Here is a 25,753-nt window from a genome sequence, read left to right as displayed (position 1 = left end):
GGGCCAAATCCAGAAATCCAAATCCCTCTATCAATAGATGAAATATGCCCGTGGATGCGCTGGGCCCCAGGCCATCATCAGTCATGGGCATATTTTGACAGTGGGCATTAGTCAGCAGATGTACTCGAAAAAAAACTAGAACTAAAACTCAGGAAAGTGAATTTATTTTACATTTTATTTCAAGCTAAGCTGGAAGGGTAAGATTATTCTTTAAATTAATATTTTCACATTTTTGATAGCTAAAATTTAATTGTTATTGCCAGTTCTATTTTCCCAAGTGTATCTACTAGATTTCCGCCAAAATCCGTTTGAGCCTCGCGTTGATTCTCATTTGCAATCAAAACTTGTCCTCGGGGTGACAATCAATGCGATACTGGCTCTTGGCCAGCAGTGTCCCTTCGGGACATAATACTGAACTTCCATTTGGCACTGGCTGTCAATATGGAAAAGGCCAGGGCCGGTTGCCTTTCAGCAACGATGCAAAGTGGCAATCAATATCTTTCTCTTTCCTTTTTTATTTTTGTTGTTGTTGCCCATCCAATTAATGGGTGATAATAGTTTCTATGTGCATATTTGGGCTTTTTGTCACTTTTCGTAATAAGCCAAAAAGTTTTGTGGTCAAGCGATTTCTCTTTTTTCGGCAACCCAAATTGGATGTGTCAGTTGCAGGCAATTTGTTAGCCTAATTGGTTTGCGAAAGGAAGGACAAGGCTGGCTTGCAAATTTTATTGGTAATTACTAACATTCTGGTTAGAGATATTTCTATGAATAGAATAACGGAAAGGGAATATTTTATATACTATATATTATAATTAATTTGTTTTAACTAATAGGGAGAGGTTTCAGCAGACCAGGTTTAAGTTTTGTCATTTAATTAAAGACTCCCCAAGTTGTACCGTAAAAATTTAAATTTATTAAAAGTAAATGTATACTTCATTTAATTCTAAATACCTTAAATATTTCATTTCCCGTTAGTAATATATATATTTCTTTTCTAAAATTCTCCTTTTCAGCATCACATCAACAATCGTGTTGAGTTACCTCGCATCCAGCATTCCTCGCCACGCACAAACACCAAAAATTGGAAACATCCTCACGCACAATGAAAAACGACGTCGTGCGATGGAGCAGGCAGCCAACTAGCAACAGCAACATCAACATCAGCAGCAGCAGTAGCAGCAGCAGCAGCAGCATCAGCAGAAGCAGCATCAGCAAAAGCAGAAGCAACATTAGCAGCAGCAGCAGCCACAAACACAAAAGCAGACGCGACAAATTAAATGCTCGACAATTAGGGCAACATGCTGCCAGAAGTTGTCAGCAGAGGGCCACCCAGCAAGAAGAAGAACAACAAACAATCATTGAATGTGATATAGGAAATTTCAATTTCAATTGCAATTTATTCAAAACTAGTTTTTTAACGCAATGCAAACCGAAACTAAGCACCAGAAGGAGCAGCAGTAGCAGCAGCAGCACCACCACCACCACCAGACACTTGGCGAGAACGAAAGCAGCTCTGCTGTTTATTTTGCAATTTAGTGCCGTAGTTTTTTTATGTAATTATAATGTCGGTTTCGTGGCCGGAAGTGTGGCATCAGCATCAGCCTCGGCACCGACCCCCGCCTCATCAGCCCCGGCGCCGCCACCACCACCAGCCCCGTCATCCCTCAAGGTGGATCCATCTGGCCAGTCGCCAGTTTTGCCTCCATACGTTCTCGACTATGAGACGGGTGGCAGGGCCAAGCTGACGCCCAATAGCGGCAAATATGGAAGCTCTGGGATTTCCGGGGGCAACAACCAGATCGCCGGACACTACACACACACCTGGGCGGTGCATATACCCAATGGCGATAACGGCATGGCGGATGCTGTAGCCAAGGATCACGGTTTCGTCAATTTGGGCAAGGTAAGTGAAGGAAATTTATGTTTTAAATTTAATTTAAAGTACAAAGAATAGTTAAAAAAGCTTTCAAGAATATATGTTCTCGATTAGATAAACCCACATCATTTTTTCGAATTTACTATCGAAATGAAACCATTTCATTGCCAGTCTAATTTGCCAAAGACAAAACTTTTGGCCAACACCTAGGGCTCGACTCGACTCGTTAGCCAGTTTAGCATATGATTAGAAGAACTCTCCAATGTGAGACTATTAAAAGTTTGCAACACCCGTAGGAGACCAAAAGACAAGTTTTTACGTTATGAAAGGAACATTTTGTCGTTTGGGGGAGCCAGTTGGCTGCCATATCGTTTGGTTGATATGCCAGAGCACTGGACAAAGTTTTAGGTGAAATCGGTTCTCTGGCTTTTGCATCCTTTGCCAGCTTGCTTGCCTGTCAGTCACTGAAAACATCAGAGCGAGAGAGAGGGAAGTCGGGGGGGAAAAAGTCGGTTTGAAATGCGGGCGCAGGTGTTGCAGCCGGACAAGTTTAATCTGAAAGCATTTCGACCCAGTACTCTCAACTGCTACCTTGATACACACACCTTTGGCTTCTCCTATTTCTGCACCCAACAACCTCCTGGAGCAGCAGACGCGAACCCGCTAAGTGACTGTCAAGTTATCCTGGCAATGTGAATCGCCGGGAGTGTGGGAATGGCCAGCACAAATGGAGCTCAAATCGCCTTGTAATGGCATCGTTTGCGATAAAACAAGGCGGGCAGCTGTAGAGGCAGAGGGGCAGAGGTTGCCTAAGTATGGATTTACAGATGCTGGGGAATCACACTGGCAGAAATATAAGAGAGCTTTTAAAATAAACTAAAAGGAAAGCTACTCAATAGGCAAAGCATTTTGAATATATATGCTTTTATTCACCAACTCTAAAAGTAATAAATATCTCTTCAGTGTAAGAGCAACAAATATCTCGCACCACCGGCCGTCGGAAACATTTCGTTGGTACATTTAAAAGTAAAATGCATTCCGCACAGTTATTTTTGCGGCTGCCAAGGGTTAAGTCCCCAGCACCTCCCACCGGTCGCTGTCTGAGCTCCAAATGGAGCTCTCGGCATTTGGGTTTTTCAATTGAGGAACGCGAGCAGGCAGGTGCCGGATGCCGGATGCCATGAAAAGCTCAACTGTGTCGATTTCCATTATACGGATCCCTTTTTGCGAGAGCGAGGAAAAAAGGAGACTTAAGTAGCCTTCGTGTCCGTGGAAATTAGTATCACTCACAATGCCGCCGCTCCGTTGACTTAATTGGCAGAAACAAAAAGCGGAAAATTCAATTTATGGAGGCGCGCACACACAAAACTTTTGTTAGCACTCTGAACTAGTTGAAGTCCGGAATTTCTACGCCGGAAAACGTAAAGGGAGGCGAGAGACGACGGCGGGTAATGGAGACCGGGGAATGGCAGATGGCCGGACCCGGGCCGCGAAAGTTAATTGAAAATTAATTTTAAATGGCATTGTTAAAATGAATCCAACTTAAGGCCAACCTGAATGCGAACAGACACCGGCTTCTCTACTTTCTGCAAATGAAATGTGCCATTTTGCATAATTAGATGACGCCCAAAATGGCTGTAAAACTGTAATGAGTTGGGCGCCAGGCGGAAGTGGAAATGAATCCTAGACTTTCTGCCTTACTTACGTTTATTAATTGCCAACTTGATTGCTGGCTGAATGAGAAATGAAGGAGGAGTCGTTAGTAAAGCACACTGAAAAGACTAGCTAATGTTAAATGATCATTTTTGTATGAATGGGAGAATAATAATTAAATATGTTGCTTTCAATAGACCCTTTGTTCATTGTTTAATTTAATAAAATCGAATAGGTCAAAGTCAGCCTGTAATTCTTGCCTTACAAAGCTCTCAATCTTCTTCAATTTTCACCTTCAGGAAATACTTCCCCTAAATCATTCGATATTGCCTTAAAAATTAATTTATTTCAAACAAAAGTTTATGAGAAACATGATGTATTTTCACCCCTAAATCACCCTCCGAATTGCTTCATATATCAAGGATATTACCCAAGTGTATTACTCAAAAAGTGAGTTCGTCTGAGCAGCTTTCTCACTTTTCCAATTGAAATTAAACGCTTTGGCTAAAACCCTTTCAACCTGAACCTGTTCCGCTTTGCTTCAGTCGACACCCCAACTTTGCGCCTTCCAGCAGCAAAACATTTGAAACATAACTCGTCGAAAGTGTTGCCAAACATTTCTCACTTGTTCTCGTGTTCGTTTCTGTTTCTGCTTCAGATGTTGTAATTTTTTTCTGTGGGGGCGACTGACTCCACCCCTAACTCTGACAAGTGTTAAAAACTAAAAACTAAACTCACAACTCTGCCAAACAAGTTACGAGTAGCAGCAAAAACAATTAATAAAAGCATAAAGATGAAGTAGTAGTAGGGTTGCGGGACTTTTTGCCATTTTGCGAATTGCAACTACAACTTCCCTGCACCGGAGTCCCTATATTTATTTGTTTGTTTTGCCTGGAGGGGCGGAGTAGTGACAAGTTCTGGAACATCAACGAATTCTCATTGGTGCGTCAGAAGTTTTAATGAAAACGATGCTCTATGTTCTCTCTGATTCTCCAGCCAGTTTCTGGGATTCCTTGGGCCCATCAAGTTTTCTCGGTGCGGAAAACTTTCCTGGCACCGAAATTATTATGATAAAATAGAGAAACAAAGTTTGCTGGACAACGCCAGATAAATATATACTGCAATGCTGGAAAACTGAGAAAATGAATAGGAAACCTTATTAGCTGCTCTGCTAATTTCATTTTCCTGTCTGCTAATGAGGGAAGTTGTATTAAAAGGGCGTGGAAGTGGTGAAAAATGCCAGGAAATTATATTGTTTTCAATTTTTTCTAGTTTGAACTTAGCTTTTACCAAAAAACAAACCTGGTTATCATCTTCTCTTGACTTTTATTTCTCCGAAAACTCTGGGAAATAGTATATCAGATACTCAAAAGTTTGCAGTTGGTAAAATTCAAAAGAAACCCTATTAACTGCAGTTTTAATTTCGTTTAATAATCCAACCGCTGCAATTTCTTAGAATATTTATAAAGAAGGCACCTTGATAAGGGCGTCCTTTCAGCAGGTCCTTTGCTTTGCTGCTGCTGTTTGTCATTTGCTTATCGGGACTTTAGTCTTTCGGTCCCGCCTTCATTTCATTTTCCCCATTTCTGGGCCCATTGTTCCCGTCTTTTGTACAGCAGCGTCATTTACATAACACTCACTCTTTGTCCGCCAGTGCTGCAGCTTCTTGGCTTCCCATCATCGTCCTTCGTCCTTCTCAAGCTTCTATTGTCTTCGCCAGCTTCTCTGGACGGTTGCTGATAAATGTTATCCCTCGGCCTCGGCCTCTCATCAATTTAATTGGAACGGAGGCGAAAGCTTTTACCTACCTACCGACGGCGACTCCTCTTCTCACTTAACTTATTTGCCTTTTCGAGATGATTTTTGCTGTTTTAATTAATTTGCCACATTCTTGGACCAATTGGATTATTGATCGAGCGTCAGGCAGGCTGGCAGATTGATTGATTTTGTGTGCCTTTCGGCCTGCGGTTGCAACGCCCGGCTCATTGCATTCACGTAATTAAAATCACTGGCTGTCCTTTGGGTATATTCGCTTTTCCACCTGGCAGCCCTTTTGCACTTAATTCCCAACACTGCGTGTCTCTCATCTTTGACAAAGGTCAACGGCTCATTAATGAGGTCCTGTCGGAAATCGGAGAGCGGGTCCAAAGACCCCGGCACGCGTATCCCATAAACCTCAAGTTTGTGTCTCTGGCCCCCTTTTTTTTTCGTTGATTCTTTTATTTTGGTCTCTGGGGAAACGTACGCAAAAAAGGTAAACTTTTCAATAGGGCTTAATTGGTTAACAATTTGACAAGTTGTCGGGCACTAAGGTGACACATTCGCTAAAAGGGTTTCAGGGTTTGGACTCCTGGATTAATCAGGGCGGCACCCAGAATTTGTCGACATTTTTATTAATTAGTTCTCGGAAATGTCTTGAAGTAAAAGATGCTTTCTAAAAAAAAATAGAAAGCATTTATATAAATTAAAATTTATGGTTCTCTTCTTTGTTTTTTGGTTCCTGGAAATTGGGTCAAGAGTAGGTTTTTTTCTAGGAAGAAAAACTTAGATTAAACTTTTTATATATTTCTCAATTAAGAACAAAATTTTGAATGAAGAAATGAAATGTAAGATTAATTAATAATATTTTCTATAAATTATAAATCTTTATTTACAGGAAGTTACTTACCATCTCTCTTTTAAGAACTCTTAGTAATTCTAATTCTGCAAACTCCTTCCTGAAATATAAATTAAAGCTCTACTCATAGATTAAATCCAGCTATGCACATTTGTCATAGTTTGCCAAATTGCATTTATAAATTTAACCTAGCAAGTTAAGTAGTTTTGAGCAGCACTGGCTCAACTTTTAACCCCAGTTGACAAATTTTCCAAATATTTTTTTGCACTTTGCATGCGGAGAACTTTTCCAGCCAAAGTTAAATACTACAGGTGTGTGTGTAAGGATATTTTTGTATTTGCGTATATATATGTAAGCAGGCATTGTTGTGTGCATGCGCGTGTGTGTATGTGTGTGTTTGCGTGTCCTTTGTTCAGATTTCGCGTGGCTGTAAGGCGGATATCGTTGATAAATTTTAAGTCAGAAACTCGGAAAATATTTATGACTTAACTTTTGTTTAGTAACAAGGCAACACGCAGGCCAACTCTGCTCATATGTAGATATCTCTGTTTCATCCCCCCCGCCCCTGACAGGATATCACAATTGTCACAGAACTTGGATCCCTATGCAAATAGCAAAAACGCTGGCATGGGAACTGGGAACTTGTACAACTTTAATCACATAACATGGGGAATGCCAAAAGTTTACATAATTTTCAGCTTTTTTGCCATTGATCCTGGAGACTTGGCCCAACTTTTGCGCTGCAGTGTGAGAGGGTCCTGCGCTCCTAATTGAATATGTAAACCCGAAATGCGATTGAGTGTGAAATGAGCGAATCGATCCAAGTAACTGAAACCGAATTTATCCTCACACCCACCCACATATCCTTGGCGAAAACTTTAGCAGACGCAATCGAACAGACAAGTTGCCGGGTAACATATATACATACATACATACATATTTCATTTCACTTTTCCCTTTTTTTGTTGCGTCTTCGTCGACTGAAATTAAGTTTAGTACTTTTGTGCCGCAAATGAATCAATGATTGAACCAGCCAGCAGCAGCAGTGAGTGCCGAATGAATGGCGGCTCCTGCTGTTCCTGCTCTGTGGAAACTTTTCTGTGCATTTGGCAATGCTGCGATAAAGTTCTTTCGAATAGAGCTAATAAATATTTCGCAATTCATTGGCAACTTTTTGGCCAGAAATTTGCATCGACCCCGATTCAATTGGCCCCGAAAAGAGGAGTTCCTAAAGTGATCCATTGTTTGGCACTCTCTCTCTTGAATGAGGCCTTTAAAGATGGCCAACCTGCAGTTTTAGTATACAATTTAAGGACCACCTGACCTGCCTGCCTGTCTGCCTGTAAGGAGCAACTTTGTTGGTAATGGTGATGAAGCTGATGTTTATGCCCCTCGACAGGCTGTTAAATTAATTAGCAAAATTTATGGGACAGACGCGTAGGAGTGTTTGAGTAACGAGACCTTGTTATCGTGCTAATTTTTCACGTTTACATAATTGAAGGGAAAGAGATTGGAGTCCTGAAAAAAATGTTTATTAAAAAAAAAGAGCTTGTATATATTTTTGAGTAAAGAATTCTGCAATTTAGGGGAGTGATTTATTTTGTAAAATATAAATGGGCATTACTTTTTCATATTTACACATTTATTAATGTCTTGTGAATGTTTTCTATTCCTTTTTTAATTTTTAAACATTTTTTAGAGATATTTAATACATCAATCAACATGTTTTTTTAATTTATAAATAATTTAACTCTTTCTATATATATGTTCTTCAATTACCTGCAATTTCCCAGCCCATTGTCGCACACCTTTGCCTAGCTTAAATTCTTCCAAGTAGCAGCTCTTCTGCTGAAACGCATTTCCATTGAAAATATCGCATTTCTTATCCCTTAGCTATGCACGAACTGCATAAATATTGTAGATTTCCTCTCCATCAAAAGTTCAATCATCTCGTTCATCATCGACTGCGAAAGGGGAGCACTTCACTTGACTGAACTGACCCGGCTCAAAGGAAAGTTTACTCTTTCGCACTACACACCCCGCCCCGCCCCGCCCATTACAAATCATTTTTATTTTCCATGGATTTTTTACCATATTTTAATGCATATTTTGGGTCGTCTCTTTTGCGTTTTCTATTTCGTACCGCATCTTATTTTTTTTTTTCTTTAACAAGAAATCGCCAGCAAAACATGAATAACGAGATGGTAAAGTTTGGAAAAACCTTGCGTTAAAAGTTTTTCCAGCTTCGCTTCTCTATTGCTGTTGTTGTTGTTAACGCCCAATCGCATCGTGTTTGCTTAGCTTATCTTTTTGGGCTGCTGACAGTTTTTTGTTCTCGCTGGCAGCTTCTTGGGTGAAAAGCTGTGGCCAAAATGGGAAAATAAAAATATTTGTAAATAGAAATCTTAAGGAAGACAAGGCAAAGTAAACGGGCGTTTTTCGCCCCAGCTTAGGACACGCCTCTTACTTAGGCTTTTTGTCCTTCCCCGAAAATGCTTTCACGATGGTGTAGCTCCTCATCCTTTCTCGCTTACGTATGCAGGCTAAAAATCATTAGAGAGTCGCGCTTTCCCTTTGTCCAACTGTGGGTGTCCTTTCCTTTCAGTTTTCTTTTTGTTGTTTCGCCGCCTGGACACGCCCTGGCTTTTCTCTCGATGATCTCCTCCCTTTTGGTGTACGGCAATTGGCGTTTGAGCCTCAGTCGAGTGGAAAATTGCTAATGGCCAAGCCACCAGAAGCTTTGCAACAACAACAACAAAAAGAACAAATTTGAAAAAAGCAAATAAAAAACCAAACTGACTTCTGGTAAATGGCCACGCTGTGATTTTAATTAAAAGTCGCCAACCAAGGAAGGACGATCGACGTTGGCCAAAGTCAAAGTTGACTTGATTTTAGGGTCCCTTTAATTGCCCTGCAAAAACGGTAAAAAAATGTAAAAAAAAAAAACGAAACTCGTAAATTTATACATTGCTCAATCAAGTGTTATGGAGGTAGAGGAGGGAGCGAAAGCCATCACTGTAAATATTTCCCCAGCATAAATATTGGAAATTTTCCGCTTTCCATGTATTGTATTTCGCCCTTTTCTCCCCCCCAAATAGGGCTTAGCCAAACAAATCGTTAACGATTGCAGTCAGTTTCAGCCTGGCGAGTGAGGCGGTGAATCTGAATCAAATCAACACTTTCCGCTTGATTAGACCAATATGGAAATTTGATATTTGACCGCTGACAGTTTCGAGGGCAATTATGAAATATTGTTGGAATATTTGTAAAGGGACTTTGTTTGCAGGACTCCTGCGAGGAAATTAAAGGCAATGGGAATTAAATTAAAATCAATTACAAATTGTTTTTATTCTCTTTAATTGAAAGACTTTTTTATGGTTCAGAAAAACATTACACATACATTTTTAATATACTTAAAACCTCACTAAGATTATTATTATTAAATATACATTTTTTTTTTTAAGTTTTGCTCTCATGCAGTTTTATTCAATTTCTGTTTTGGTTTAATGGAACAAAAAAAGTGAATTGATACTGAAAAGCTTTAAAATTATTATCCCATAATCAAATTAAAGTATTTCCTATCTAGGGTTTTTTTTCTTATTTTTTTACTGTTTGACAGTTCGACCTACACTGCGTATACTTTATGTAAAATTACTCATACGCCCGATAGTCACAGGGACATGAAATGTGCCCAGTCTCAAGTGATAATTGACATTAAATCAGATTAGAAAAAGAGCATTTATCTGGACTTTTGTATGTGTGTGTTTAATTGCTGCTTACCTCTTTCCAATGTGGCCATAAATTATTGATCATCCCCAAATGACCTGCCGCCCAGCGATGGACATTTTGAGTTATTAGAGTCGCATACATATATCATTGCGTTGCCAGCGGGAATGGATTGGCATTTTAATTGCCAGGGACACATTCAAGTGCTGCTTAATGGCCAAAATGGTTGAGGAATGCATGATTTAGATAGATTTTAAGTGTCAAACTTAAAAGGATAACTAATGGGCACATAAAGTATTTGCAATTAGTTTATCTAAAGTATTCAAATTTTATTCACATTAATTATTTACTAAAAGCGTATCAATTTAGGATTTCAAAAGCTGTCAGTGTATAGTGTAATTATTTCCAATTTTTCGTTTTAATATCAATAACTATTTCTGGCAAATGGAAAGTCAAATGTATGGATATTTAGACTTGTATATTGATGGGTGCTTGATTGCTTTCCTGTTGCCAATCTCTGCAATTTTAATAAACCTGGGAGGGAGTTGGAATATCAAAAATCACTTTTCGCACTTGCTCTCCATTTTTGTTTTCATTGTTGCTGTTGCTGCTCGTTTTGATACATTTTTAATTAACTTGATGAAAGCGTTTGCTAGTTGACAGAGTGAGTGACTATAAATCTGGCAGCGAATATTCCTTTGTGATGGCCAAAACAAAAATTTCGAAAAACCCATTGCCCCGACAGCTCCACGAAAACTTTGTCCTCGTCATGATTTGGCATGCATTCAAAAAGTTTTGCCAGGATGTAAAAGCATTTGCTGTTCTGCCAGCAGAGCAGAGACGGCTGACATTGAAAAAAGGACCTAGCAAAAACGGATGGCAATCAACGCTGCAATTATGTGTGAGTGTGCGTTAGCTGTAGCTGTATATGTATAGAGTGTTGTGTATATGTGTGTGTTAGTCCTGGCGCCTGTGTATTGAACTTGCTGCTGACCTTAGCCTGCTTTCCAGCCGCATTTCCTTTTGCTTAGTCATTTTGGCACTAAAAGTACAGGTGAACCTGGTAAATGTAAGAATTAATAATATTTTAAATATTAAAAGGTTTTTAATATACTTACTTATATATAAATATATTTAAATATTTTTAGTAACCTTTAAATTCTTTTTCCTAGTTGTTGAAAATACTTTAAATCGAAGTTCACCTGTAGTTTTGCAAAAATAAATGCATGGCAAATGTGTTGCATATTTTTAGGCGCCACTTGCCCAGCCCTCTACCCTCTCTCTCTCCCACTAGCAGTCGATGCAGCCCTCGTTCATGGGCACCCAAGGCCTGAGCTTTAGCTTTATGTATGTATATATAGCTTTGGCTCTTGCTATATAGTGGCATAGCTTCTACATCAGCGTCACATCGGCTTCAAAGTCGCGTTCAACGTCAAGTGGCCCACTCGGCATTCCCACTTGAAGCGTAATGAAAGCATTTTTGCCACTAACACATGTGAAGGGCCTGGGACAGGGACGACGACAGGCACTTGCTTAGCTTTAGTGAGTGTATATGTGCGACATGGGATTGACACTTGTCAGAATCATTTCTGTCTACACCCAAAAGATTATCGAATAGGAGGGGGAAGAGTGATACAAAAAAAAAGTCCGGAAAATTAGCCAAAAGGCACAAAATTAAGGCGATTTTCCCTCTGTCTTTTGTTTTTTCTGCCTTAACTTGATTACACAAACTTCGAGATCTGTAATTCCATTAAGATTTCCGTCTCATTGCACAGCAGAAGCAGCAACAGCCACAGGCAGCAGTCAAGTTCATTTATATCCACAGAAATGGGCTTGTGCTGGTAGCTGTGTGCCACCTGGCTGCCCGAGAACAATAAAACACATTAACACCTATTAGAGGGTTGTAAGGGGTGAACACGGGGGTCGAAGAAGTCCTGGCCATTGTGCAAATGGGAACATAAATAAAAGCGACTGTCTGCCAAGTTATGAATAATAATGACAACAACAACAATGAAAGCAACTGAGAGAGAGTGAGAACTAAGGGCCAGGCTAAGGCAAAACTGCTTTAACTAGGTACAGATGGGGAACGAGTAATAGTAATTACATGTGTTTATCAACACAAAACTAGAATTTAAGGCTAGACAATTTTATAGAATATAAAATATATTAAAGTCTTAAAAATAATAACTTTTTGCTTGCTTTAAAGCCTTATTATTGATTTAAAATCTTAAAAACTTTAGCTAAAAAATATTTAAATTAATATCAAATCTCTGTCTGTTCCCAATATGTTTACCACAACTGTATTTGTACACCATGCATGTGTGTGTAATGGTAATTAAGGATTTGGTCCTTGCCAAGGCAGGAGTCCAGTTAAAATGGCTTGCCCCTTTGGGCCATTTTTATGGTCATTGTCCAATGGAATGGAAGCACAAAAGAGCCACAGAAAAAAAAAAACGAAAAAAAAAGAAGAAATAGAAGCAGACAAAACCACACCTGGCTTTTACCTGGCTTTGGGAACAGGACATCATGGCCTTAGATAAGACCATGTTCCTGTGTGTGTGTTTACAAATCTCTGCGCTAATTAAAAGTCATTAGAGCGTGGTATAATTGCATTTAAAGAGAGAATCCCATTTCGCCCCACAGTTTAGACGACATATAAATCTGTTAGAGCTTTAAGTTGATCCACGGCAATTAATATAATCTTATCTAATTACCTGTTTCCTTTCGTCTTTGCAGGTAAGCACAATCCGCAGAACATAAAACGTAAATTTACCGGCAAAAAGGCGTAAGTAGGAGTGTAATGCAAATCCAACTAATGAACCTCGGGGCCAGAAAGAGAAAGTTGAAAAAAAGAGTAGTATTTTGCCGTCACATGAATATTTCAGAAGCATGTTTCATTAGCACTTAAGCCGCTTGATCCAGTGCCTTGTGTCCTGTGTCTCCGCGCTGCGGTTTCCATAAAATATTAATCCGTTCGAGCGGCATTTCGGATGCAAATGCAAAGCGAATGAATAATTGATAGTCGCGTGTGCGAATTATTAGCGGGAATTCGGCGCACTAAGTGTTTGCCCGAAAGTTGAGAGTTGAGAGGGACTCAATCGAATCGCGCTGTTCGCTTCTTCATAAATTTCTGGCTCATGAAATATGCAAGTGCCAAGCTGGCATGAAAATGGCGGAGCTTCCGCTGCAACCGCTCATCCAGCCCTGTCCTGGCCTGTCCCGTCCAGTCGTCGTCGTCCTGCCTTATCCTATTATATCCGGCCAAGTTCTTTTAATACCCTAGCATTGGCAGGGTAAAAGGGTATAATGAGCTTGATTTTAGTTTATGAAAAAAATTGAAAAAAGAAAATCAAACTTTAAACCTTAAATTGTATGAAATTCAAACACTTTTCTATAGGATTTTTTTTTTATCAAAATATTTCTTGAGAAATTATTCTTATATTTTTATACCCTTATAGATATATTGTAATTATATTTTAATGACTATGCACGGTATCCTATAGTCGTGACCTGTGATTATAAATTTCCTTCATCTTTTTTAGAATTCTTCTCCCATTCTTCTTCTGCATTCTCCCGCTGTTTTGTTTAAATTGTCAGTTTGCACACAAAACGCCGTAGTTCCGGCCAGTGTTCATTTCGCTGACTTGGCCTGCAAATTACAGCCAACTTTTGTTCTGTGCCACCATCATCCTAGTTTTCATCTTTTCTAATTTTTTTTTTCACTCGGCAGCTCTGTTGGCTATTTAAACTCGTTGGAAATATCTTTCCTGTTCATATTCCATGGCAAATATTTTGCAGCAATTTTTTAATAAACTCAGTTAGGTGATTTGTCTGGACTGGAGCTAAGCTATGATGGACTTGAATGCTTTGCATTTTTGTTTACTTTAGATGGTTTTTTGCTGGCGAATTTTTCTGATAGCTGTGATTTTAGCTTTAAGTTATTTTTACTGGATATATTTAATGTTTTCGAGCTATTTAAATGTTGATTCGGATGTAATTCAATATTAAAAACACATCTCCCAATATTCGAATCTTTCGTTCAGAAAAAACTTATTTTATTACTCATACGCCACGTGTCTTTCACATCAAAGATGTTGCCATACTTTAACAAAGAATCCTCGCCAGCACACGCAGCCCGCAACACTTTATTATTTATTGCCATAATCATTTTAATGGCAACAAGCCAGTAGGGGCGGGGCGTATAACGAACGCAGCACGATAATCACATTTATAAACATTTTAGCTTAATCAGCAGGGGCCCCGAAACGCCTTTTGATGTACGCAGAAAGTGTCCTTATCAGTCAGGTGATGTCAACTCACTCAGGAGCTGTTTCTGTTGTTGCCAAGTAACAAACAAACATTTTAATTCAAATTTTATTCACTCTGACTCACACACAAACACACATCCTTCCACTCGGTTAACTGTAATAATTTTCTTCGAATACAACATGTGTTGGCAATTTTCTTAGCTTTCCTCCGACACAATCTTCTTGTTTGTCATGCTGTCTTGTCGTTTCATTTCATTTCACTGCCGCAGATAAGAAAGTTTTCACTTGTTTTTGGGAATTTAAAAGGCTCTCTCTCCCTCTCTTGTTTTTTTGGGGTAAAAATTAAAATATATACTTTATCCCTAGCTTCCTCCAGAGTCATCCATCATTTTGTGGATCCATGAGCTGCCCCAGACAACCACTAAACGAACAAAACATGGCTCATTTAATTGAAACAAATGCGTGCTGCGTATCAATTGAAGCCAACGAAGCCCACATAACTGTGTTCTTGTGTGTGTAAGGAGCAATAAAAACTAAATGACAACAAAATGGGTTGAGCATTTTTAGCACCATTTACTAAATGAGCAACAGGGATGGCAATCGTTTCAGGTGCCCCGTCAATGGGCGGCCAGCAACAGAGACAACAAAAAAAAAAAAAAAAGGAAAAGAGGGTATAAAAAATAAACAAATATAGATAAACGAGCATGTTCTATTTGCCTCCCCCAGATGTTGTGGCAAGTGATATTAAAATCCATGTAAATTACACACAATCATCATAATGCCTACGTCGGCATGTGTGTGAGTGGTATGGTGTGGTGTGGTGTGATGCCGTGTAGTATGCCATAAAGTGACACCCAACACGAGAATTCCGTCGGACCTTTTATGGCCTGACCACAACGGCAACGTTTGACACACTCGTTACAATAGATATAATGCGGCCAGATAGTCGTATAATGCCACAGATAATGCCAGCGACGTGCTCTCTGAAGTGCAAGTGTACCGGCAGCATAGATACTATATATACTATATACTGAAATCATAGATTAGAGGATGCCGTAATGGAGAATAAAGGCACATCCTGTCAATAATAACAATTTAATGGAACTTTTATACCACAATCTTTGGCTTGGGTTAAAAATTATCTAAAGAGATTAGGGATTTATATAATCAGATGTTTAAAAATGTATACATTTTCAGTTGAAATTAAAGGCTATAATATTTTGTTTATAAATAAATCCCAGAAAGATGATTGTTTCTCTTAGAATTCCTTTTATTTATTCATTCAACTTTGATAGCCACCGGAGAAAGGTGTAGAGTACGAGGGCTGCTTATTGCTACCTGTTTGGGTATACCAAATGCTCTGAGGTTTCTGGGCTGAAATCACTCCAGATTCCCCAGCAGGACCTCGTGGTCCGCGTGGACCTGTGGGTCCCGTAGGTCCTCGTGGTCCCGGCGGTCCGGGTGGTCCAGGCGGACCGGGAACTGCCACAGGAACCTGGATATAGGTAGGGCTGGACAGCGTCTCCTCCTTCTCAGAGGCCACCGACTCGCTGGCCAAATTCACGTTGGTGGGCAGCAGATTAAAGTTGGGCCAGTTGAATTGGGAGCTCAGTTGGGAGTTCGAAATACCCTGCTGACCCTGAACATTGAAACCGAGCTGATAACGCGGCACCACGACAATGGGAAGGGCATTGGCCTGGCTCTGACTGAGACCGCTCTTGGGGAGGATCGAGGGGCCAAAGGCCACGGAATATGGCACCACATAGTTGAGATTCTTGTCATTCACCATGGGTATGGCATTCGAGTAGAGATAGTCGGGAATCTTGCGGCTATCCTTGGACTCCATTGCCTCGGATTCGGCCACCTCCTCTCTGATTTGCGGCTCTTGGAAGGTGGGCTCTTGGTCATCGGATCTGGCAGTGGCTTCACTGGGGGAATATATGAGAATTTGAGGACCTTGCGGCTCCTCCACATCCACATCGGCTGACCGACCAGAGCCAACAACTCGCCGTAGGTTGGGAATTCGAGCCTGAGTGGCGCAAATCAGGCCCAAGATCACTGGAAATTATATATATTAGCTTGAAATTCCTTGGTTCTTTCTTTTCGTAACTTACTAAGTATTTGCACTCCGCGATTCATGCTGGTTGACTGTTGACTTTTGGCTTTGTGCCAATCGCTTTTATACCCAAAACCCCAAGTCTTGGGTTTTGATAAGATCTGAGATCTCAGAACCTTTCTTCTGCGAACTTGTTTCCATCACGGGTGTAATCAATTTAAAAATGCCCAATTTAATTGGGTCAACTAGCCAAACTGGTTGAACTTATCCCAAGATCTCTGGCCATGACTCATTGGGTGTGGTTTTGGCCGAAAGAAGGCTGATAGAAGGGCAGATAAAACCCTTTGCTTGGGTGTTGTGATAAATTGCAATTGTTAATTCGACATGTATATAAATATGTTGGTTCTCAAGAAGATGAAATGTTTTTTTCACATTCTTTAAAGATAATCAATTTCTTTAATTTACTTTCCTTGTTGTATTTACCTTTCATTACCAACAAATAATAACTGGCAAGAGATACTTTTAAAACAATAAATAACTTTGACACTTGAGCTGTGTAAATGATTTCTTTTCAAATCGCTTTCAATTCAAGTTAAAACTCTTTTCTAAACATGATTTTTTGGTTATAAAAATAGCTTTATTTCTTCTTAGATACCATAAATAACGACTGCATCCCCTGCCATTTTATGCTTTAGCATTTCCTACTTTAAAAAACATTCATTTTCATCAGTCAGACATGGACTAGCATAGAAACATACACACATTATAAAATGCAATAAAACAAAAGTGCACAAAAAAAAAAAATATATATATATATATACGTACATGTATAGTGAAATAGTTTGTCGCACGAGAACGAAATTGAAAGTTCAACACGAAATATGTGTACATTTTTAGGTTTAACATAGAAACCAGGCAGGGGTTTAATTGAATTAAATCAGAGCTGAACACTGAACAACTGACCACTGAACGCTGAACGCAGAACTGGGAAAAGGGGTCGCTTGGCAATGTTTGCTGGCGATCCGATTGAATTGAAGCACCCGCATCCGCATTTGGGGTGGAACTATCATCATCAACCGCATCAGCAGTCTCCGGATTTTTAGATCTCCGGTTCTGTGGATCGGTTTCGATTCGAATGCTAGAAGCTGTTGAGCCAGTTGAGCCAGTTGCGCCGTGGCGAGCGCTTCGTTGGCGGCTCCCGAGCGAAAGGATCGTCGTCCCCGTCGGGGGTCCTGAAATCGCGACGGGAAAATACTTATAAAAAAAACTCTATATTTATATATATGATGGGGTGGCTATGTCTGGTGCTGGTGCTACTACTGCCCGCCAGTTACCAACTGGCCACGCCCTCCGGGAACGGTCAGTTGCGGCGCCTCTGGCTGCAGGATCATTGCAGTGCCGGAATATGTACGAACGTGGAGATCGGTCGCAGTGACTATGTGATCCTCTCGCAGGCTCCCATACCGGGCTTGACGATGCTCACCTTCATCAATTCGAGCATCGCCAAGATCCCGCATCTGCTGTTCGACACGTTTCCGGATCTTCAGATCCTGCGCATGGAGAACTGTTCGCTGGAGACGTTCGAGAAGCCGCAGTTTGAGGGAGCCAGCAACCTGATGAGTCTGTTCCTGGGCCACAATCGCCTCAAGGATATACCCAAGAATATCTTCTTGGGGGCCGACAATCTGGCCACGTTGCATCTGGATTCGAATCAACTAAAGCAGTTGGTTAACAACAGTTTTCATGCCCTGAAGGAGGTAAAGCACCTGTCTCTGGCCGACAATCAAGTGGAGCAGCTCTCCCCGGGAGTCTTTGGTGGCATGCGGAAGTTGCAGGATCTAAATCTTGCTGGGAATCGTTTGGAGGCCCTGCCCCGTGGAATATTTGACCGGAATTTGAACCTAACAAAACTGAACTTGGCCCGGAATCGATTTACTGCCTTCGAGTCGGAGCTGCTGAAGATGCAGCCGCTTCTGACGCATCTGGATATATCTGGGAATATTCTGCAAGAGCTCACCCTGAACTTCAGTTCCCTGGACGTGGCTGTGGCTCACAGCTGCGACTTGCGGCGACTGACCGTGTATGGAGTGATCCGTGAACTGGATTTGCACAATAATTCGCTAAGGGAAATGCCGCACATTCCGCAGGCTGGGAATGTGAGCAGCTTGGACTTGTCGCACAATCCGCTGGGCAATCTCCAGGGGAATCCCCTGAGGAGATTCACCTCGCTGCTGCGCTTGAACCTTTCGGCCACCAATGCCCACGAACTGCCGGAGGGTGTGTTCAAGAAGCAGGGTCACCTGCAAATGCTGGACATATCCGGAAACTCGATTTACTCCCTGAAGATCACCATCTTTGACAGCCTGAAGGAACTGCAGTATTTCTACTTTCAGCAGAACAACTGGAACTGCGATTTCCTGCAGCTTCTGATGAGTTCCTTTGTGAAGCGTCGGGATATATCCTTCATGGAGGACATCACGGCTCCGGAGTTGGTCGACGACTATGTGGATGGCATTGCCTGTTGGTACGAGAGCGACAAGCAGTCGAAGAAGTGCGAATCTGGAGGATCGGATGCTGCCATGGAATTATCGGTGGTTCGGAATGAGATCAAGACCTTCACCGAATTGGTGGAGAAGAAGTTCGTCAAGGTTTATCGGATGCTCGAGGAGATGAAAATGAAACTCTAATAGGGAATACACTCCCATATATTATCTATCTATCAAGCAATATTTAATCCCCATATATAATCAAATATTTAACCAACTATTTAACCAAGCAATGAATAATCGCATATTGTTTTAAGTTATTTGACACACGACAGCAACAAATGGATAATTTTAAGTGATGACAAGACCCAATAAAGCTCTACTTGGAACTCAATTTTAATAAAAGTGTTTTATTTTTTAATTTTATGTATTCTTTAAAATCGATTAAAGATCGCAGATCCTTGATGCCATTTTATCGATTTCTTTTATATCGATATCTCTCTTAAAATTGTTTTATAATAACCTCTTCACACTGCATTTACATTTAATCTCTGGAGTTTATTGATCTCTTTAAACTTAAGTTTCTGAACTAGATTTTTCCATTTTTATCTTCCTAAAGTACCCTTAAAAAATATATAAAATTCAATAATCCCATTATAGTTCGATCCACAATCCCCATTTCCCCCAAAATGTCTTCTTTCCACTACCATTACCTTCTGCACATATCTAAAATTCCTTTTGTGCATAAACGTTAAAACAGTTTATCATGTGATAAAACCCAGGCAAGCTCAAATATCGCATTTAAAAAGAAAAAAATTCGCTAACGCTCAATTTAATGCCATAAATATTTTATGCAAAACACGAGCCAGCCAGAAAAAATATTTATGGCATAACACACACAATTCTCATTCGTTTTATTTTATTTTATTTTTTATTAAATGAAACTTATCAGCTTAATCGCGCTCAGAGAAGAGGAGACGGAGGCAGGCACACTTAAAAACCGACAAAACTTAATTAAATGCAGGCACACACCGGCGAATCCCACAAATAAACACACAGGCCAATGGCATTTTTTTTCATACAAACGTCCAGGCAGGCAGGCAGGCAGCGTCAACTGAACACTGGCAATGATAATAATAAATACATTTTGTAAATATTATTCCCTCGACTTTGTAAGAGCACAGGCACATATGTATGTGCTGTGCTGTGCTGTGCTATGTGCCTGTGTGCGGGCAAAAAAACAAATACAGACGCACGCCTGGCAGCCCCATTAAAATATGGCTTACAGTTGATTGGGCTGAAAAGTGTGGCCGGCAACTTTTTGCCACTGCCAGAGATATCAAGTTGTTGTGGGTACATTTTTGTGGGAATAAATGTTGTTGGTTAAGCCAAAGTTAACTCCGAAAAGAGAGACAGAGCGATGATTTATAGACGAAGTAACCTTAAGGGTTCTGAAACCCGTTTCCTCTAAGCTGGAAACGAGCATTTCCAATAGGCATCATTTGCATTTTCGATGCTTTCCGGCTGCCATTTCGATGTTGACTCTATTTCTATGCAAAAATGTTAAAAAGATGAAAGGCGGCATAAAGTATGCAGCACATTTTAAAGCTTAAGCCATTAAGATACAGTCGTGCCTCCCTAACTTGCTCCATTGTGTGTGTGTGTGTGTGTGTGTGTGTGTGTGCTCTGTCTCTAGCTCGCTTCTACCCCTCGCTCTGTCTCTGTTGCTCTAAGAGTCTTACTACGCTTGTAAGCAACTTCCGTTTCCGTTATCCGACGCGTCGTTTGTTCTGCCATTGTTGCCATTGGTGGCTCTGCCGCCGATGTCACTTCCTTTCATCTTGCCCCTGAAAGCTAGTACACTGTAAAAGAAAAGGAAAATATATTCTAAAAGGAGGAAGAATTCTAAGGAAAGCTTAGTTAATGGAATAGAAAGAAACTTTACTTTAAATACAAAGTTCTAGGGAAATAATTAGGATTTTCTTTTGTGTAAATACTACTACTATTTTCTATTTATTTTTTATATAATTTATTTTTCAGTGTAAGAACGTTAACGTGCTTACGTTGTGCAACATATGCAGCACAATTTTAGTACACTTTTAAAGACCCTCACCACCTTGTCTGCTGCTCGGCTGACTTTGTCTTGTCTCGGGCTCAAATGCTTTTTGGCCAAGTTTATGAAACTGCTGTTTGCTGCTTGTTGTTGCTGCTGCTGCTGCTGCTACTTCGATGCCGGAACTCATTAAGAAAACAAAAGCTGCACACAAAAGTTGATCGTTACCTAAGCGTGCTTTCCTCGACCGGCCTGATTTCCACCTCTCGCTCCCAACACTTTGTTGTAATTAAGTTGACTTTATTGCCCAACAATGTTGTACAAATGCATTTAGCCTTAGTTTTTAGTGCTTTCGAGGTTACCCGCTGTAACCTTAATCGAACTTTTCGAGCTCCCCGGGTATACTCATAATTTTATGGCGCAATTTTCTTATTACCTTTATTGTTTGCCAAGTGGCCAGCTGTTCAGCGAAAGTTGTGCTAAAAAACTTGTAGATAATGGGTCAAGGATCAGGGAGTTCCTAAGGAAGGGAGATCAGATGGGGTGAGGCGATATTCTAATGAATTTCCTGGTCATCTTGGTGGTGATTTGATAGGGAATCTGAGGATAATACAGAGAATATTCCATAGGATTTAAAAACTATAGATAGATAACTAACACAGAGGCTTCCCAGCTTTTTTTTATGGTTATGGGATAGCTAACTCTATTATTCAGATACATACATAAATAAATCTAAAATAAATCTCTTGAAAATAATTACTTTTTAAGAGTGTGTCTAGATCCGGATCTTTTCACCTACTCCTCCTCTGTATATCCTTTCATTTTCTGCCCACCTCATTTACTTAATTTCCTGGGCATGCTCACGTGCCTTCACTCAAATTCCCGTTACGTGCCACAAGTGAAATGCGTGCTTATTTGATTTGTTCAAGTGCCTGCCGCAAAACAGAAAAACATACGTGTGCCCGAGGGAGTCGTTATACATATTTTAACATGCAGCCTCCACTCGCATTTTAATTTTGGCAATCTTTTTTCCCTCCCATTATAAGACAGCAAATCATTCATTGTTTTTGGTTCGTAGATACATATATAATTTGCCATTATCCATAAACAATGCACACGCTCCACTGCAATTATGTGCGCAATTAGGCGTCGAGGCTAATTTTTATCAAATTTTTCGCACTGGCCGCCAGCAGGCTCATAAATAAAGCTTAATGGCAAAAACAGTTGGTCAGCCTTCGGGCTGGAAAAGTGGGGAAATGTTGGAAAATGGGGATTGGTAATGTTTTGGGTGGCATTAAATTAAAAATGCGGAAAGCGGAAGGGAGCGAGTAAAAAATATGTTGCCTACTTTTGTGGCCTGTGCATAATTGGGCAGCATGAATAATGTAAGAGTGTGTGTGTTGGAGAGAGAGTGTACGTGAGTTGCTAGTTTGGCCAACGAGGCGTATGCACAACATGCGTTTGCATAAATTTACGCTTAATTAGCTCTCGCTCCTCTTAGCCGCACTTGCTCTGCTCCTCCGATCAGCCAACAACAGGCTGCCAAGCAAGTTGTAACGCTTCTAATTAGCGGTTGCCAAACGAGCTTACATTTAATTTAATATTATATGTACCAACAAATAACTCGCAGATACGCACAGACAGCTGCTGTTGAAATAATAGGGCGTCGAAAGAAAAGTGTAGAGTCTGGGTTTTTGTTTTGTAAATAAAGTTACATAAGTTGGTAAAAAATTTTATTTTTATATCAGAATTTAATTAAAAATTCAAAACATTAATTTATTATTTACCTATTTACTGTTAATAAAAAGTATTTGTTAATAAAATCGAGTAACAAAACCTCTGAACCTCTGCGATATCTATGTACTTTTTTTTTGACAACACTGCCATGTCTCTCAACATGTTCCTAGCAACATGTTCTTCGTACTACTTGTCTTCATTGGCCAACATTTCCTCCTGACTTTCACTGCTTAATCCCACATAATAAATTATTAATAATTCACTGCTTTTATTCTGAACCCAGCTGTACGTTTTGAGAGTACACTAAAATAAATACACTCTCCAATTAGTCGGAGAACAAAAAAACATATAAACCTGCTTTAATTCAATTCCATTCGCCATCCATTGTTCGTGTGTTGTTTGCGTTTTGCTACCTTTATTAACTGGCTTTTTGGCGCAATTAGGCTGCCACGCCCCCTCTTTTGTTGGCCATAGCCAGAAGCCTGCAGTCTGCAGCCACACCTGGTAGAGCGTACGTGTCTTTAGCGCAGTTACGTTTAATTTGCAGCACCCGGAAAAGTGGGGAAATGCTGGAAAAAGCAACAGGAACAGGAAAAGGAACAGTGAGCGGAAAGTTGCTCAAGTATTTGACTGCTAATGCACGCACGTTTCATCCAGCAAGAGTGGTTTCCTTTGGGCTTATGTGTGTGTGAGCACGTTGTGTTTTCCAACTTTTAACCAAATTGTTTAACTAAGTACTAAAAGCGCATAAAAGCACGTAAGACAAATGTACACAAAACGTCCAAAAGAACAACACGGGAAGAAAGTAGTTAAAATGAGTGGATACAAAGCGATAAGTTTTCATAATTCATGGTTTGCTGTGGCTTTTTGGTTGTGAGGAAATGAGTTGGAAAGTATACTTAATTATAAAAATACTTAAATATTCATTTTTAAGGTTTATGGAATCAAACAAAACAATTAAAATTACAATGCTAATCTTTTAATGACTAGTTAAAATAATCCGGATTTTCACTGATTGAACAATCCACTCAATTCCCAATCGTTTCCCCTCGAAATTCGTCATATGCATACAACTGAAGAATTATCCGATGAGAACACAATTCAAACTGAACGATTCATGCAAATAAACCCAGTAATTGAAGACTAAACAAGGACGAAGAGCACGTCAAGAGAAATGACAGAGATTCTGGAATCCCAACCAGCTATTTAAATCTCCATTTACCACTGCATCCTCTGCATTTTTCCATGGCTTCCAGCTCCTAAGCATTTGTCATTGCAAATTGAATCCTGCTGGAGATCTCCTCCTAGGAGGAGTAGCTAACATGACAAATCATTTGCTTATTATTCCCAGGTGGCTACAGCCGCCGGTGGGTAGAGGAAAATGTTATGCATCTGACAGGGAAATGCAGGAGGGCAACCTAAAACCCCGGGAAAACTGAAAAACAGGGAAAACAGAGAGAAAGAAAGAGATTAGATAATGGTTCGGTTGGATTTCGGATTTAGCAGGAACTTTGCTTAAAGCCACGTAACATGATATTGGCAGTTGACCAAGAGAGAGAGAGAAAGGTGGGTGGCCGCTGCGGTGCGAGCCGGTGGAATCTCAGCTGCCAGTACATGCATTCCACTTCAGTGGACACCCCCGGACACCCACAATGCCGTGCAATGTCATTCCGTGCCCATCTACCCATTGCATTGAGCGTTACTCGCATGGAATGCGCAGCTGCACAATTTATAGGATATCTGTAGGCGACAGTGCTGGCCATGTGTGCTTCCAGTTCTGGCCTTTTGGCATGACATTGTGGCATTAAATGTTAACTATCTCTTTAATTCTGTAATAGTCAAACATTATATAATTTGTATTTTAAATTTCTTATTTATTGATGAACAAAGCAGATCATTTTTTAAGGGTATCTCTGCTTTTGAAATGCTTTTTTTGGCAGCACTGATATCAAGAGTGTTAAGGGGCCTTCGAGGAGAAAAGCTGCTGCCTGATAACAAGCTCTCGCCGTCTCCAACGAATAGAATCTTATAAATTGCAAATTGAATTTAACGATAAACATCAATGGGGGCAGTCAGGGCAGGACTAGGAGCAGAAGCAGAAGCAGGAGCAACCCGGATAGCTGCAAACGGCATTCGGCATATTGGAAGGACTAGACTTGGTCCATTGTTGGTTCACTTACTTCACTTGTTTGACTTTGGTCCTGCAATTGATACTGATTGGGTTTGTCTGGTGCTGCTTGTGCAGATAAACAAAACACTTGAGATATTGCCAAGTTAACTATTAAATCGATTTAGATTTAAAAGAATGAAAAGTATTTAAATATAAGTAAAGCATTTATATTATGAACAAGATTTTAAAGTCTAAAGTCTAATATAATTATCAATTAATACAACATCTAATCCCCCTTTTCTTTCCTCTCTTTACAGGTAAGCTTAACCACAATCACAATATATAAACAAAGCGTAAATCAAGGAAACCTTAAGAAACGGACAACTATATTTCCCATTCAATCATCGTCTGTCTGCCAGACTTCATCATCTCAGTCCCGTGTCTAGACTCTCTTAACTCATTTGCCACTCCAAGGAGGAGGGATTCCCCAACCTCGCATTATGTGTTCAACTTTTACAACTCCCACATGTAGCGCCCTCTCCCTGTCTGCCACATTGCAATTATGTACCAGGAAACACGGCTAGCAGCTGCCCCTGTCCCTCCCCCAAAACCCCACAAACTTTGTTCATAATTTATAAGTCACCCGAAAAAAAATACAAGAACACAGCCAGCACAAAGGTCCAAAGACCAGACAGCGTGGCGACGACAATGACGATGGCAAACGTTTCCCAACAGCTGGAAAAAAGGGGTAACAACAACAATAAAATTGGGGGGAAATTTAGAGAAACAAAGTCGACTAGGGAGTACCTAAGGGTTTAGGGAAAAACTATATATACCAAAAGAGATTTTCAGTAATTAGGTTTCAAAAATTCAACAATGAAAAACAACTAGTTATAAAAAATAACAAAAACAAAAGTACACCATGTGGTATACTTAATATCTAAACTTAATATTATTTTTTTTTTATAATTTTATAATATAAAAAAATCACTTGTCAGCATACCCCTGCTACCCCTCAATTCTTTGGTTAAGCGAAAAAACGCTTTCTGGCAGCCAAAAGTCAAAAACTAACTGCCTTTTGTTTGAGACCAATGCGCCATGTGTCCTTTACGGTTCGGAGTTGTGTCTTTGTGTGAGTGTGTGTGTAACGAAGTGTTGGTGTGTGCGTGAC

At 40.2% G+C, this 25,753-nt stretch overlaps 3 protein-coding genes across 7 annotated transcripts in view; 2 read left to right on the top strand and 1 right to left on the bottom strand.

The window, feature by feature from the left end:
- Fur1 (Furin 1) overlaps window positions 1-25,753 on the top strand; it is a 144,756-nt gene that overhangs the window by 86,820 nt on the left and 32,183 nt on the right. For all 5 annotated transcript variants that reach the window (XM_070286663.1, XM_070286664.1, XM_017163038.2 and 2 more), the window contains one exon: window positions 1,014-1,903. In XM_070286663.1, the coding sequence (XP_070142764.1) occupies window positions 1,103-1,903 (801 nt within the window). In that variant the 5' untranslated portion in view covers window positions 1,014-1,102. The remainder of the gene's footprint in view (window positions 1-1,013; window positions 1,904-25,753) is intronic.
- On the bottom strand, window positions 15,423-16,279 carry LOC108072055 (uncharacterized). Its single transcript, XM_017163047.2, has 2 exons — window positions 16,255-16,279; window positions 15,423-16,198 (listed from the first exon to the last, which is right to left on the bottom strand). Exons 1-2 carry the CDS (start codon window positions 16,277-16,279, stop codon window positions 15,423-15,425), a joined length of 801 nt encoding a protein of 266 aa, XP_017018536.1.
- alrm (astrocytic leucine-rich repeat molecule) lies at window positions 17,358-19,076 on the top strand. Its single transcript, XM_017163046.3, has one exon. It carries the CDS (start codon window positions 17,480-17,482, stop codon window positions 18,881-18,883), a length of 1,404 nt encoding a protein of 467 aa, XP_017018535.3. The 5' UTR covers window positions 17,358-17,479; the 3' UTR covers window positions 18,884-19,076.

This window comes from Drosophila kikkawai, chromosome 3R (genome assembly GCF_030179895.1).
Source record: "Drosophila kikkawai strain 14028-0561.14 chromosome 3R, DkikHiC1v2, whole genome shotgun sequence".
In the NCBI taxonomy this organism is placed as follows: domain Eukaryota; kingdom Metazoa; phylum Arthropoda; class Insecta; order Diptera; family Drosophilidae; genus Drosophila; species Drosophila kikkawai.
This window is presented reverse-complemented; position numbering and strand designations above follow the sequence as displayed.

Excerpts from the sequence above, each read along its gene's own strand:
- alrm (XM_017163046.3), top strand. The coding sequence starts at position 17,480 with ATGATGGGGTGGCTATGTCTGGTGCTGGTGCTACTACTGCCCGCCAGT.
- LOC108072055 (XM_017163047.2), bottom strand. The coding sequence starts at position 16,279 with ATGAATCGCGGAGTGCAAATACTTA. Across the intron at positions 16,199-16,254 it reads TCGCGGAGTGCAAATACTTA|TGATCTTGGGCCTGATTTGC; the intron begins GTAAGTTACGAA and ends TATAATTTCCAG.